General features: G+C 39.7%; 1 protein-coding gene across 4 annotated transcripts in view; it reads right to left on the reverse strand.

The window, feature by feature from the left end:
* The window catches only part of APOO (apolipoprotein O), a 137,820-nt gene that overhangs the window by 64,346 nt on the left and 56,335 nt on the right, over positions 1-17,139 (reverse strand). For all 4 annotated transcript variants that reach the window (XM_029603415.1, XM_029603416.1, XM_029603418.1 and 1 more), the window contains one exon: positions 13,757-13,876. In XM_029603415.1, the coding sequence (XP_029459275.1) occupies positions 13,757-13,876 (120 nt within the window). The remainder of the gene's footprint in view (positions 1-13,756; positions 13,877-17,139) is intronic.

The following is a 17,139-nucleotide window of genomic DNA, read 5'->3' on the forward strand; positions in this document are numbered from 1 at the left end:
CAGTAGGGCTATCCTGGCTGCTGGATCTAGCCCTAATCCAGAGTCAGAAATTGTGATTGAGGGAGCACACAGAACTCTGGGGGTTCCTCAGAGAAATACTCTGTGTGATATAACTATCCATCTTCACAGTTTCCCCATCAAAGAGCAAATTGTTTTGCAGGCTCGGAAGATAGGCTCCATGGACTGGAATGGTCACAGAATGGAGCTTTATAATGATCTGTCTCCTATCATTATTTGCAAGAGAAAAGAACTGAGAGAGATAACTAGTACTTTGCGGAAGGAAAACATAAGATAAGCGGTGGTTGCTCCCCTTCGTGAAGAAGCAGCGAAAATACTTCGGGCCTCGGGCATCACCTGTTTAAGGAATCCAAGATGGGCTCACCCAGATGGCAAAGGAGACAGACTCCGGAGGAATACTGGAGGTTCCGCTGTATTTAGAGCTACAAATACTTGACTTACTCCGTTTTTCTGATGGTTCTCTCTTTTGGGCTCTCTCTGGAAGCTTTGAGGAACTCCCAACCGGAGGTTTGTTAGTTTGGACCGATTGGGATGTCTGGTCTTTAGATTGCTATCACATTTTTTTTTAAATGCCTTTGTATTTCTATTTTTGCTTCATTTCTTTTATCAGGAATCGCGGATCTGGCGATTGTGTTTGTTGGTTGTCTACATAATATGAGGTGGGATTCAGTGTGGTGACTCCATTCGTCTTGTAGAAGATGATCTGCTTTGAGGGTCGCAGATCAAGGATAGGAGGAGGGGAGAGTACAAATTTTCTTTTTTTCTCATCGTCTTTCAATTATAGGGTGTAGGATAGTTTCCCTTAATGTTAAAGGATTAAACTCTCCCTTTAAAAGACAAATATTGTTTAAAGAGGCTAGATTGTTGAAGACTACGATCCTCTTTATACAAGAGACCCATTTGAGGAAGAACGATAAGAGATGAGAGGCTTTTGCATTCGAGTATACCACTTTAATTTTTGCCTCCAGTGCATCCCATAACTAATACTTGGGAGAGGGGGATTTTTAGTATAAGGAGATGAAAGAGTTTTGTAGAGATGTAGAAAACAGATTTATTATTGTCAGAATGGCTGTCGACTACGAAATATGCCTTTTGGTTAACTTCTACAGTCCTAACTCAAATGTGAGGGAATTTTTTGGGGTATTGCAGAATATGTTGTTGAACTGTCCTATTGGGCATGTTTTTATTGGTGGGGGGGGGGGGGGGGGGCGGGCGGAGATTTTAATGTTATCAGGTCTCCTTATTTAAATTCCACTTCTGGGATTGGGGCTTTATCAAAAACACAGAGATCAGTTGAAAAGGTTAATGGATAGGAGGGGTTTAGTGAATATATGGAGGTTGTTGTACTCCTCTGATCATGACTATTCTTTTTTCTCCAAGCTCTACAATGACAATTCCTATTCTTTTTTTTGTTTAGTAAATTTTGTGTGTCTTCAATGTAAAAATAACAATCTAACGAGCCGATACAGTACAGTACACTGCGCTCCGATGGAGCGCACTGTTAGCCAGCATTTGGACGCGCGTTTGACACGCTAGCTTTACCCCTTATTCAGTAAGGGGTAATAGCACGTCCAAAACGTGCGTCCAACCCCCCCGAACCTAATAGCGCCCGCAACATGCAAATGCATGTTGATGGCCCTATTAGGTATTCCCGCGTGATTCAGTAAGTAAAATGTGCAGCCAAGCCGCACATTTTACTTTCAGAAATAGCACCTACCCAAAGGTAGGCGCTAATTTCTCCAGGCACCGGGAAAGTGCACAGAAAAGCAGTAAAAACTGCTTGTGTGTGCACCCTCCGACTTAATATCATGGCGATATTAAGTCGGAGGTCAAGTTTAAAAAAAGTAAAAAAAAAAAAAAAAAAAATTTGAAATAGGCTCGCGGCTTGAAAACTGGATGCTCAATTTTGCCGGCGTCCGGTTTCCGAATCCATGGCTGTCAGCGGGCTCGAGAACAGACGCCGGCAAAATTGAACGTCGGCTGTCAAACCCGCTGACAGCCGCCACTCCTGTCCGAAAAGAGGCGCTGGGGTCGCGCTAGTATCCCTAGCGCCTCTTTTTACCGCCAGGTCTAATTTAAATAAAATTATTTACTGAATCGCGCGCACAGGAGAGTGGCCTGTGCGCGCGCCGGTAGAGAGGGCACTCGCCCGCTCTCCTGCGTTTTTTACTGTATCGGCGCAAATGAAATTAAAGAAGTGATATAAAAAGCGAACAAACTTCCAATTCATTTCATGATATACAAATTCTTCACCATTGATTAATAGCGATCTAACGGAATTGTAATTGTCCAGCAGACAGAACCAGAATATATGAGGGGCAAAGCAATACATATTCACCCCATCATTGAACCAGAGCACTTCCCTACTCCCCATACCAAAAAGAACCCGTCATATATAAAGATACTTTGGATGACCTGGTAAAGAAAGCAAAGTGAGAGAAATTAAGGCAGAATATAATGAAGAAGACAAGCCATAATCTAGAGAAGAATATCAGAGGCTACTGGGAGAAACCTTTAATCCCTTGATCCACCCTGTTTGGCTTTCCATGCTATGAAAGGGCCCAAACTTTCTCAAACTTTAACATGATTCTTTTTTGCTGCTAATTTACACAGACTATAGATATTATCTATATGAGAGAAAATATTAACCATTCTAGGAACATAATTTCCAGTGACACGCTGACTCACTTCTGGCAGCAATCAGTATCTGCTGAGCTAGTAACCAAAGAGTCCCCTCTTGATGAATCCCAGGTATATTCAATAGAGCACTTTGGGAGATCCAGCTTCATGACCTCATTAAGAAAGCTCCCATTGCATCTAGCTCCAAAAGCTAGATACGATAAGGCATGCCCACCAGAGATGGAAATAAGATCCCAAGGAACCTCAGCCTTTCCAACACAAATTGGAAACCCTGAGAAAGGCTTTATGAATCCGCTCAGGAGTCAGATACCATCTCATCATAAACTTGTAGCTATTCCCTATAAGATTAGCGGAGATTGAACTTTTCCTTCTGTATAAAAAGGTTGCATCCCACTCAGCCTCAGTTACCTCAGCTCCCAAATCCTTTCCCCAAACTGTCATATAACCCAGCTGATCATGATGCCCCTTGTTGAGAATGCCATACAGTTTAGAAATAATCCCATTCAATCTGTCAGCATTGTCACATAAGCTCTCAAAAAGTGTTTTCCCCAAGGATAAAGCCCTTCTAAGCAATGGCAGTCGTAAAACAAATGGGCTACCCATGAGTAAACAAAATTTTCTCAAAATGATATTTCCCAACCAATTTTTCCAAAGAAATAACATTATTAGAGCTCCAAAAATGAGCCAGGTGGTTTAAACCTATATCCAACCTCCATTGATATAGCCTCATATCAAGACCAGGCTGGAAATCTAATGAATGACAAAGAGGTACTGAATAAATATCTCCTATAGCCCACCAAATAAGTATGCCATAGCACCCAGATCTTTAAAGTGAGAGCAATAGTTGGAGCCATATTTAAAAGGGGCCTCCATGTCTTTTTAGGTTGCCAAGTCATTGCCCAAATGGGCATAGTACCCAAAAGAGACTGTACCAACATTGCCCATTGCTTATGCTCACCTGTTCTATTCCAGTCTATAATAGCCCTAAGTTGAGCTGCTGCATATACCACCATCTGAGATTTGGCACCCCCGCCCTCCTCTCTCTTTAGGCTGAAACAAGACCTCTCTCGAGTCTCTTGATGGTCTTTTCCTCCAAATAAAATTAAAGATACACTTTTGCCACAATTTAAGGAGGTTGCTAGAGAGGAAAATCGGGAGAGTTTGAAAAAGATAGCCCAATTGGGGGGGGGGGGGGGGGGGGGGGGGGGGGGGGGGGCGTTCATTTTGATCGTGGCTATTCTCCCAAGCCAGGAGAGAGAGAGAGAGTCTATCCCACAACTCTAAGTCACGTGTTATTAACCAATTGTATCCCTAAATATTTAATTTTCTTCTTAGCCTACTTATAGGGAAAAGCCCCTTTTCAAAACATCCAACCTATCATCCATCACTAACAAATTCAATATTTGAGATTTATCCAGATTTAATTTAAAGCCAGAAAAGTTTCCAAACTGAGACAACTCACTAATGGCATTTGATAAGGAATCATAAGGATCAGTTAAGGTGAATAAGATGGGATCAGCAAATAAAGACAATTTTTAAAATGTACCCCTCCAATCAAAGCTCCCTGAATACTTTCATTGGCGTGTACCCGGATAGCAAAGGGCTCCAAAAAAAGAGCAAATACAGTGAGAGAGTGGGCACTGCTGCCTAGTTCCTCTAGAAACACTAAACATTTTGGAGTATCCACCGTTAACACAGGCCTGAGAGTTATTTAATTGTTGAATCCAATAAACAAAAAATTGCCCAAAATTCATTCTTTCCAGGGCCTGGAACAAGAAGGGCCAGTGGACCATACCAAGGCATTTTCAGCATCCACAGCAAATAGAATTGCTGGAATATGTTCCATCTTGGCCCACCACATGATGTCTCTAATTTTACGCAAATTGTCAACAGCCATTCAGCCTGGAATGAATCCAACTTGATCAGAATCAATCAGCCCCATGATTACCATATTGAGATGGTTTGCCAAGATCTTATACGGTAAATAATACACGGGTACTATAATAGTCCTCAACTTCACACACTCATATATCATAAAGAAGACTTAGATGTGTATACTTATCAAACATCTATTATATAAGACATATATTTCATACATCCAACCACATAAATAATATTTTATATAATATGTAAAAAAAATTTATTCTCAAACATACATTGTTTTCACAGACTAAATACATACACAATTTAAATATGACATCAATGATTTCAAAATTATAATTTTTCTTAACATATGTGGATACCCAAACTACCCAATTTTCCACATAATGTACCAACAATAAGTACCCCAATTTTAAAATATACTAACATTCATTCACACATTCACCCTATTACCTAAAAATTCCCTACAGTATTGCACTTATCCCAAAACCATAAATTACAACCTAATATTATAAACACAAGTTCAGCATACAGGGATACTGAGATATTGTTTTTACACACAAGATATTTTCTTTATCAATTTTTTTAATCACCCCGCACTGAACGGAAGTTATTATCAAATTATCCCACATACAATTATACATCAGATAGGTAATCCCCGACAAGGACCTTGTTTCGCACATTAGCTTCTTCAGGGGTTATCCTTCATACTATTATTCAACTATCTTGCTTCCCTCACAAGGGAATCTCAATATCCCGCAGTACCGACTCTTCCAACAGTTGTAATGGTATCCACACCAACCTATAATAAAAATACTATTAATAACAAATATGAGAATATAAACCCACCCAATAACTATTTAGCGTGATTACTTACATTCAATCTTCCCATAAATATCTAATCATCTCATATATATGAAAAAGTATCTTCATCAGACTCCACATAAATTCTAAAAAACAGCAATGTTAATATTACTACTAACACTGACTTACCGTCAGTATTAATTTTTTTATATCACCAAACATAACTTACGTTGTACAAGAAGAATTTTCACAATTACTTTAAACAAAATCGTTAACCCAAACTCCAATATGGTTATAACATAGTCCAAACTCCGTCAACCAGGACCTTTCTCCGACAGCATGAATAATGACCCTAAATACAAAACCAAAATTATCAAAGAGACAAAATTTATTATAACAGCCTTAAGTTTATATCTTAAACCCCACATCATACCCAGAGATTCAGCCGATATACCTCCTCCATTATCTACAGACTTAGAATTAAAAAACGGGAACCCCATTGCACCTCCATAAATAAATACAATTTAAAAAGGCAAAAGAACTTACTATTTCCTATTGCAGTGACGGTTCAATTTCTCTTCACATCGCCATTAGTCAGTATGTCTTCATACCGCTGAGATTCAACATCTCCTCGTATCGGAGTGTAACACCGGATATCTGCTATTTAAATACCCCGCTCTACGAATAGAGCTGTCAATCAATCTAACCGGAAACTCCATATATAGAGCTATCAATCAATCCAACCAGAAACAAATCCATACCAATTAAATTACCAATCTCACACATCCCCGTTTTGTACCCCGCTCTACAAATAGAGCTATTAATCAATCTGACCGGAAACTCCACAAAAGGAGCTATCACTCAAGTAATGTATACCTGGCCTTCTGTCCCAGGATGAGCACATGTTGAATTTTGGTAATTTTTGTCTCTTTATCATGGCTGTAATTGTTTTATGGATGATAATAGTATATTTGTGTATTGTAAGTTGGATGGTTGGTAGTAAATACTATCGGCTGGAAGCTTAAAGGGTGTGTTTGATATTGGTTATTAGATTGGGTATGAGTGTGTTTTTGGTAGGCTGATTGACAGCTTTGTCTTTAGAGTCACCGGTTGAGTGGATGTGGTATGAAAAGTTATTGGCTGGTATTGAACAAAACGGGGATGTGTGAGATTAAATTACCAATCTCACACATCCCCGTTTTGTACCCCGCTCTACAAATAGAGCTATTAATCAATCTGACCGGAAACTCCACAAAAGGAGCTATCACTCAATCCAACTAGAGACAAAACCATACCGATTGGAAATTTAATCGGTATGGTTTTGTCTCTAGTTGGATTGAGTGATAGCTCCTTTTGTGGAGTTTCCGGTCAGATTGATTAATAGCTCTATTTGTAGAGCGGGGTACAAAACGGGGATGTGTGAGATTGGTAATTTAATTGGTATGGATTTGTTTCTGGTTGGATTGATTGATAGCTCTATATATGGAGTTTCCGGTTAGATTGATTGACAGCTCTATTCGTAGAGCGGGGTATTTAAATAGCGGATATCCGGTGTTACACTCCGATACGAGGAGATGTTGAATCTCGGCGGTATGAAGACATACTGACTAATGGCGATGTGAAGAGAAATTGAACCGTCACTGCAATAGGAAATAGTAAGTTCTTTTGCCTTTTTAAATTGTATTTATTTATGGAGATGCAATGGGGTTCCCGTTTTTTAATTCTAAGTCTGTAGATAATGGAGGAGGTACATCGGCTGAATCTCGGGGTATGATGTGGGGTTTAAGATATAAACCTAAGGCTGTTATAATAAATTTTGTCTCTTTGATGATAATTTTGGTTTTGTATTTAGGGTCATTATTCATGCTGTCGGAGAAAGGTCCTAGTTGACGGAGTTTGGACTATGTTATAACCATATTGGAGTTTGGGTTAACGATTTTGTTTAAAGTAATTGTGAAAATTCTTCTTGTACAATGTAAGTTATGTTTGGTGATATAAAAAAATTAATACTGACGGTAAGTCAGTGTTAGTAGTAATATTAACATTGCTCTTTTTTAGAATTTATGTGGAGTCGGATGAAGATACTTTTTCGTATATATGAGTTGATTAGATATTTATGGGAAGATTGAATGTAAGTAATCACGCTAAATAGTTATTGGGTGGGTTTATATTCTCATATTTGTTATTAATAGTATTTTTATTATAGGTTGGTGTGGATACCATTACAACTGTTGGAAGAATCGATACTGCGGGATATTGAGATTCCCTTGTGAGGGAAGCAAGATAGTTTAATAATAGTATGAAGGATAACCCCTGAAGAAGCTAATGTGCGAAACAAGGTCCTTGTCGGGGATTACCTATCTGATGTATAATTGTATGTGGGATAATTTGATAATAACTCCCGTTCAGTGCGGGGTGATTTAAAAAATTGATAAAGAAAATATCTTGTGTGTAAAAACAATATCTCAGTATCCCTGTATGCTGAACTTGTGTTTATAATATTAGGTTGTAATTTATGGTTTTGGGATAAGTGCAATACTGTAGGGAATTTTTAGGTAATAGGGTGAATGTGTGAATGAATGTTAGTATACTTTAAAATTGGGGTACTTATTGATGGTACATTATGTGGAAAATTGGATAGTTTGGGTATCCACATATGTTAAGAAAAATTATAATTTTGAAATCATTGATGTCATATTTAAATTGGGTATGTATTTAGTCTGTGAAAACAATGTATGTTTGAGAATAAAATTTTTTTACATATTATATAAAATATTATTTATGTGGTTGGATGTATGAAATATATGTCTTATATAATAGATGTTTGATAAGTATACACATCTATGTCCTCTTTATGATATATGAGTTGCCAAGATCTTAGCCAGAATCTTTAAATCAATATTTAATAGGGAAATGGGCCTGTAGGAGCTACACACTGCAGGATCTCTACCAGGTTTAGCTCAGATAGATATTCCCGCTATATTAGCGCCTGGAAAAAAAAGAACCTCCTTCCCTAATAGAGTTAAATAAACTTACTAAAGGGTCTAATAAAACCTTAGAAAATAGTTTATAAAATATCCCAGTAAACCCATCTAAACCAGGGGCCTTATTAACCTTCAAAAATCCTTGATAACTTGTAGAACCTCAAACCCCGTAATTTCCTGATCTAACATTTTCTTATGTTCATCTGATAGTGAGGGAATCTCAATGCTTTGGAAAAAATTTGCAATGTAACTGGGATCGAATCTGGGAAGACGACTTTAACAATGTTCCCTTATGATATTTAAATTTTAGAAATGTGGGCTTATGAGGCTCTCTTTTTTTAGCTTACATGCCAACAACCTACTCGCCTTGTTTCCCCATTCATAATTTTGTTTAGCTAGCATTAACTGAAAAGAAATTGTCAAAATCCAACTCTCTAAGCTCTTTCCTGAGCTTTATAATTTTAGAATAGAGGTCTTGTAGAGAGTTCTTATATGGGTGGTTTCAAGAGTTGCCAATTTAGCTGATAAAGAATCTCTCTGCCTCTCTTTCTTTTTTCACATAAACTCTGGAAATGAGTTTTCCTCTTACCACTGAGTTCAAACAGTCCCACAACAGAGGAGGGGACAGATCCTCAGAATTATTATCCTCTATGTAATTACTGATCTACTCGGAAAGCTGAGAGCAGAAGAACTCATCAGTTAATAATGAGTCATTAAGCTTCCAAAATTTCCTTCTGGAATCTAAGTTTGAAACAGTCAAGTCCAACCGGACAGGCACATGGCCTGATCACGTGATCGTTCCAATATCTGTGCTTGTAACCTAATTCATCAATAGCTTTCCACTAAAAAGAAATCAATATGAGAATATGAATTATGGGGTGTAGAGTAAAATGTTTAATTGTGAGCCAAAGGATATCTATGTCTGCAAATATCAACCAAGTCCCAATTAGAAATAAGGGAGTTAAACTGTTTCCTGCTAAATCTGACTGACTCCAGTCACTGCTGAATTATCTAATGAAGAAACTCTAGTAATATTAAATTTTCCAGCAACTATTAAATGGCCCACTGTGAAAGTAGCACGTTTTCTCTCCAGGGACTAAAAAAAGTCCCCCCGATTAGAATTTGGAGCATAGATATTGAGCATAGATATTAACCAAAGTATAAAGTACCTCTTCCACCTCCACTTGTACTATATAAGGAATCTACCCTCGGGATCTTAAAAGCGTTTAACCTGCCAGGTAAAGTCTTTAGCAATGAGAATGCCAACCCCAGCATATTTCCTATGTTTAGGAGCAGCTGAGAAGAAACAGTGAGGGTAATTCTGCAATCTCAATAATCCCTCTTACATTTTTTGTAAATGGGTCTCCTGCAGGAAGATAGTGAGTTAAAGGAAACCAAATCTTTACTAAGCAATTGTCTCTTATAAAAGGAATTCAGCTCCTTAACATTCAAAGATAATATCCGTACTTTAGCCATACTTAATTACTATAATAATCCCAAATAGAAAGAGCAGAGAGAGTCACAACAGAATAATCCCTTCTTATTCCCCAAAGCCTCAAACATATATAAAGGTAGAACAGCTCATCAGCAACACATAATACCAATGCTTCCAACCAAGCCCAACCGAAAAGCAAAAACGCAAAAATACCATCCCAAAGAAATTCCCTTTTCCATCCCCTCCCCCGTAGTACCACACATATATCTCTGCTGACTACCCATGGTAGACCCTCCTCCTGACCAAGGGGATAAATCATCAGCCTGGATCCCTGCCAGTAGTCCCCCCCCCCCTCCCCAAGATCCACCTCATCCCAAAAATTGTTTAAAGCAAATCTAATAAACCAATATCAACTCCTCCAACCCATACCCCAAACACAAAATAAAATCTAGATACGATTGGAAGAACCATCATTGCCAGAGAACATCACAGACGCATAATAATGCTACTAAAATAAGAACAAACCCAAACAGGTTTGCCTGAAGTAGGAGCAAGAACACAGAAGCTCCCCAAAAGTCCTCATCTACCAGCATCCCTTGAAGACTATGATTCTCTGGACTGGCGTCGGAATCTTTTGCCACCCTTGCTGACTCTTTGCCATCTAGGGAAATCTTCTTTCAGACCAGATGTAGTAGGGGCCTTTGTTGCTACGGAGGTAACTGGCATGCCAGATTCTTTTGTACCACATCTGCTGTACTTATTACACGAGATGTAATGCTATTAAGCTGCTCTTGTGTACAGTTTTCTTTGTTACAATGCTAATACTAATAAAGATATTTAAACATAATAGTAAATGCAAGTCCACTAGGAAAAGACATCTGTCGCAGATCCCTTCTCGTTGTAAAATTGCAGTAATCTCCTTATATTCAAATCACTTATGCAAAGTTATTGGTGACAAGTCTGCAAAGATCGCTATATTGTGGTCTTCCCAGGACCATGATGTTTGCTTTCTTGATGCTGTGAATATTTTCGCTTTAACCGAGAAATTGTGGAAGCAGGTAATTATGTGAGTAGGAAGATTTGGCATTGGGGTGCTAACAGCCCGATGAACTCTATCTAGCAATATCTCAGTCTCTGCTCCTGTTTCCCCCTGTGCTGAACAGTCATTCAGAATCAGCTGGCAAATACTCGAATCATCTTTTTGCTGTCGCTGTATTCTAGCATCTTCAGCACATTGCGGAACTGTAAATTGCCTCTTCGAGACCTGTTCTCCAGGTCTTCTAAATTTCTCATGAATCTCAGAATTTTCCTTAGCCAGGTTTTTACAAGTTGTTTGCAGGTTTGTGATTTTTTTCAGCATGTGCTTCCAAACGTATATCACATTCATTGACTCGCCGGCCAATCTCAGACATCTCCTCCCAAAGGTCAGAGATCACAGAAAATATTTCCCGTTTGTTTTCTCTTTCATATCTCTGCAAAGATCACAAAACCACTCTCTAAATTCTGAGCGGGTGGGTACTTACTGCTGAAGGCAAATATCGCCCATCAAGAGCTGGTTCCAAATCTGGTGAAGTGAGGCCTATGGAATCTGCCTGCTCGCCAGACTCTTCCACTTCAGAATGCAATTTAGAATAAGAAAATTGCTTAAAATCCATCAATTTTTTCTTGAAAGCCATTCTCACCCTTCTTCAGCACTTCATCAATAATATTAAGCAGTTTGATCACTTATGCATGAGAAAATCCAGGGGATTTAGCTTGGGGGTATCAGGAACTCAGAAAAAAGCAGCCGTCCAGACTGAGGGTGTCACTTCCCCCCACAATTCCTATTCCAGGATAGATTTCTTTTCCTTGATAAAATTTTGGTGTCTGGAACTGCAGGAACTGGCAAAGGTTCCATCACATATTAATTGGTGACTGGATGGAAAAAAACCTACTAATCCTTCTTTGACTTCTGTGTGCAAACGACTTGGGACTATTCATTACTGGGGGAAATTGACTACGCTTAACAATAATACTCTTTCAAAGTTCAGTGACATATGGAGTCCCTACCAGTGATGGTTAGAAAAGCAGTGGGTTTGACGTGGGCTCTCCTGATGCAGGTTTTTTGTTCTGTCTCACTAGTCCTTCTGTTCAATTTGTATTGTTTGAATGGGGATTATTACTGAAACTGTTCATTGATTTAATGAGATCTTTTGCATTTTTCATGACTATTTGTTAATTGTTTGTGATTTCAATAAAATTTAAATTGAAAAAAAAAAAAAGAAAAAGCTGCCTTCCAAAACAGAACATTTTGGAGTTTGTTGTGGTTCAGTCTAGCTCTTTAAATATTTTAAAAAAGTAAATTGTGTAGGACAGCATACTTTTAAGATAAAAACCAGGAAGTTACAGATTTTCCTTTTTGAAGTGGAAGTCTCACAAAATCTGAGTGGTTTCCTCCCTATATTGAATTACACCATAAAGTGAAGATCAATTTTTAATGCTTTATCAGCACATCTGAAGCTCTTGGAGAGGGTCACCCTTATGTGACCAATTTTAAAGCTGGGTTTTACGTGCATAAATGCATTTTAAGTGCGCAAGTGGGCTTTTGAAAATGGCTACGATATACACTACTTTTACACAGGTAAATCCCTTTGAAAATTACCCCTCTTGATATTTAAAATATCTGGTTAAACGGAACATCAGAAAATGATCATCTCAGAGTAGTAAAACAGAGGGTAAAGATTTTGTATTTGATGTGATGTGGTTTGAGGCATTTCTCCTTTGAAAAGAGAACAAGTTATTGCACAGCTGATATCATCGCAGATGGTGCCACTAGTGCTGCCGGCTGCGCCAAGTTACAGGAAGGCGCACAAGTGCAATCCTTCTCCTACAGCAGGTCTGGGGCCTACAGAAACTCATGCGTGCAGGAATATCCGCCCGCGGCAATCTTCTCTCACCTGGCCAGTACGATTACTTTCCACAAAGAAACTGTCTAGCAGAAAAAGAAATGGAAAAAAAATAACCACATTACCTTCAAGCTATGGCTTCCCCAACTTTCACTTTACTGAGATCTTTGTGTACCATCTCTGCCACAGCCCAAGAATCTTGTCTGCCACTTTGTCATCTCTCAGAATATATAAACCTGCTGGGCTGGGGTGACAAACCTTCCCCTCCTTGTTATCTTGTCACCACTTGTTATAAAGCTCATGGTGGTTTTAACACCTTTACCTCCTTCCCAGCAGGCTCTGGGGCCCTGGGGCTGTGATATTTGAAAGCGGTCAGGAACCCTACCAGCAGCCGGATTATGTGTTTTTTCACACCAAAAAAAAGAGACTTTTTTTTCTTTCCAGATGCCTTCTTAATTTTTAAATTCTGGTTTCCGTTTTGGCTTGCTGCAAAACAGCAAACAGATGGGACTTCTCTGGTCTTCAGAAGCGTGCAAAAAACACAGCTCAAGTGCACCACAGACCAAGTGTCTTTTCACTTATTCACCAACATACCAAAGCAGTTTTTCCCCAATTACTGTTTCACTAGCAAGAAATAAACACTGAAAAATAAACATGTTGCTGTTTAACTATGATCAGTCTCTGCTTCTTCCACTTTTTTTTCCCCTCTCTCCAATACCTCCTCGACTCCCTCTTTCACACCTCCCTTGGTCTTTCTCTCTCCAATACCAACCACAAGGACAGTCCAAGAGACAGGTACGGCACAGAACAGAGCAGCAGCGGGAACCCCACAGGCTGCACAGCTAGCCCTGACCCTTCTTCACCCGGAGGCTGAGACGGAATGAGAGACAGAGATTTGCAGCACGAGCAGTGGGGCAGGAGATGCAGCAGAGTAAGGAACAGCAGAAACAAACTGGGAAGAGTGGCAGGGCACTGAAAAAGGGAGCTGCAGACGGCCCACACTCTCCACTTTTCTGCAATAAATGGCAGCTTTCAAGGTATCAGAGTAAACAGGGGGAGCCCTGCCTGTAATGACACATCTAGGCATAGATTATACAAAAGCGCTATACCTGACACCAGCTCATATAGGGTCCTACAGAGTGCCGCAGCCTCGAAACGCTTTCCTCCAGGTTGCTCTGCCGCTCTTCCACGTATTTACTCTCGAGACTTGGACTAGTGTACAGTGAAAGCTGAAAAAAAAAAGTATTTAGGTGAAGAACTTCTCGGCGGTGTAATTCTTTGAAATAAATATTTCAAACACACTAATTGTCAGACGGAAGGCATACTGTATGAGGTGTGGTTTTACACATATAACAGAAACAAAGCAGCTTAAAAAAAAAAAAAACAACTTGAAATTTTGTTCACGAAGCTTTAAATGAAACATGAGAATTTTTTGTGCCCATCCCAGAAAAATTCTGAAAGTTGAACTGACTGACTAGCGATGACCAATAGCAATACGAGACTCGCAGCAAGAACATTTCAGAACTGCGTGCAATATTCAAACAACAGCTGAGGAGAATGTTAATACTCAAAAGAGTTCTCCCATTCATCTGAACAGATGTAAAAGCACCAAGGATCTTGGATGCCAAGTTCCACAGCTGGTGAGATTATGGAGTGATTTCCAAAAGGAGTGAAGACAGGACACAGTAAAAATGACAACCATTAACATTTCCCACATCACCTACAATACCGCAGCTCTGCCGATTTTCCCTGTTGGGCTGTGGCGATTGTTTTCATCTTTTGGCTAATGCTAATCATTTATTACAACGACGAGGCAACAGGATGGGAAGGGCAAGGGGTGAGGAGAATGAGCATGGCTGTTCTGAGTTATGTACACTGCAGCTGCTTTTGAAGGTTATTATCCTCCTGCATGATAGTTTTATATATTTTCCTCTGAGTGTGGACTTTAGAATGTTTTGGTTCGTTTATTTTCTGCTGATAAATCTTTCCTCCTGCATAGCAGTTTATTAACTTGTGTACCAAATATAACCTAGGCTATCCCATCTTTATTGTTTCACAGTGAACTTGCTTTAGACCAAAACTCTCCAGCTGATCTTTTATTAATAGCTCTCTGTGCTACTTTGTTTGGAATAGGCTTTGCCAGCTGGAAAATTTCTTTTATAAAGCTGTAAAAAGGATAAGTTTTTGGCTAGTCTTTTAATCATACCCCTGTTTTAAAGGGAGAAATTAAGGGCTTCTACCTATAACGCTACCCCTCGGGCGTTTTCTTCTTAAATAGTTTTTCCTGCATACTCAGGTTAAGTGAATAAAATTGATCTAAGTAACAATCCAACAACTTGCACATTAATTAAGAGAATACTATTCAAGTCCCCTGCCTGACCCTTGTTATCAGAATGCCTTTTATACAATGTAACAGTTGTGGGGCTTAAGTCCCAAGGCCTACCATTTGGAGACTTAATCATTCTCCAATTTACCTCCAGCTGTCTGCAATGAAAAAGGAACTGACTCATCTATAAGAGAAGTTGTCTAGGCTTTGAAAATCCTCCTCCCAACATCTAGAATATCACCCCCAACATCCATGGAGGATTCTGAGTCTCAAGAAAAAATGGTAGAACAACACCTGTGACCCAGAGACACCCAGTTTCCTCTACTGAGAAACGTGCAGGACATCTGACCCCATTCCCACACAGGAGTCAAATATCCAGGAATAAAAGGATTACAGTGGGTTCTGGTAGAATAAGGGCTGTGGCGAAGAGACATCCACTGTTCACATTGATACCCTTATTTAATGCCTTTTCTGTACAGCTCCTGCATCAGACAATGAAGGGATGTCTGAAAAGGTATGAAAGCCCATTAACATTAGCAGAAAAAAGGTGCAGTTATTTCTGGCGTTAAAACCGTGCATTATTACCCCTCATTTAACTAAATCCTGCCCAACTCCTCCCTGATCCCGCCCCTCCAAAAAATTTGCATTCGTGCCACGCGTTGTGAACAATAACGCATGCGTTATGGTGTTAACGCATTTCGATGAATGACCCGGGTATGGGAGGAAAGCTGGAAATGCTCGTAGCCTGGGCAACAAAATCCCAGATCTGCAGGCCCTAATGGTGGAGACGGACTTGGACATCGTTGCTGTTAGAGAGACATGGTTCACAGAGTCTCATAATTGAGACACGACCATCCCAGGCTATAACTGCTATTATTAGCAACAGTAACATGGAATAGACTTAGTTTTTGGGTACTTGCCAGGTTCTTATGGCCTGGATTGGCCACTGTTGGAAACAGGATGCTGGGCTTGATGGACCCTATGGCATGTTCTTATGTTCTTAGGAAGGACGGAGAGGACAGAAAGAGGGAAGAATGGCACTTTATGTCAAAAACATTATCTGTGCAACAGAAATGCAAGGGATGTGGGGTAAGGAACAAGCATTATGGACTGTACTAAAAAAAGAAAGTGGCTCTTTCATTTACACTGGTGTGGTCTACAGGCCTCCGACCCAAACTGAAGACCTGGATCGAGATCTGATCAAAGACATCCAAAAGGTGGGAAGGAAGGAGGGAAGTGTTGCTTGTTGGAGATTTCAGTCTGCCAGATTTAGATTGGAGCATCTCTTTTGTGGAATCTACAAGAAGTAGAGAGAAAGTGAATGCCCTTCAAGGGGCTCTGCTTACACAAATGGTAATAGTACCTACGAAGGAGGATGGGATACTCAACCTAGTGCTCACTAATGGGGATACTGTCTCTAATGTCCAGGTAGGTACCCACCTGAGCACCAGTGATCAGACAGTATGGTCTGATATCGCAAACAGGATACAGAGAAGTCACATGAAGACCTGAGCTTTGAATTTCACAAATATGGACTTTGCCAAAATGGAGATGTATCTGGAAGAAAAACGGGTGAAGTCGAACAACAGTGGGCTAAATTAAAAAGAGCTATTATAAAAGCAACAAATCTATATGTTAGAAAAGTAAACAAAAGTAAGAGGAAAAAGAAACCAACCTGGTTCTCAAAGGAGGTCACTGAAAAAATAAAGGCAAAAAGAACAGCGTTCAGGAAGAATAAAAGATCCCCCCCCCCCCCAAAAAAAAGGAACACAGGGAAGGATATCTGTTAAAACTGAGGGAGACGAAAAAAGAAATCAGGAAAGCAAAAGATCAAGCAGAAAAAAGGATTGCCAAAGAGGTAAAGCAATGTGACAAAACATTTTTCAGATACATCAGAGAAAGAAGGGAGGCCCGAAGTGGTATAGTAAAATTGAAAGGTGATGAAAAGCACTGTGTGGAGACAGATGAAGAAATAGTGGAAATATTTAACAAATACTTCAGTTCGGTGTTCACTATAGAAGACTCTGGATAAGGACCGTTGCTGGTAGACAAGACCATAGATGGGGATAGTTACACGTGCCGTCCGCGGCTCGGCCCCCTTACCTCTCTCAAGTGACTCCAATGCCTGGTCCCTCATCTCAGCTCCATCCTCGGGCCACCCCTGGT

This window comes from Rhinatrema bivittatum, chromosome 5, assembly GCF_901001135.1.
Source record: "Rhinatrema bivittatum chromosome 5, aRhiBiv1.1, whole genome shotgun sequence".
Lineage (NCBI taxonomy): Eukaryota > Metazoa > Chordata > Amphibia > Gymnophiona > Rhinatrematidae > Rhinatrema > Rhinatrema bivittatum.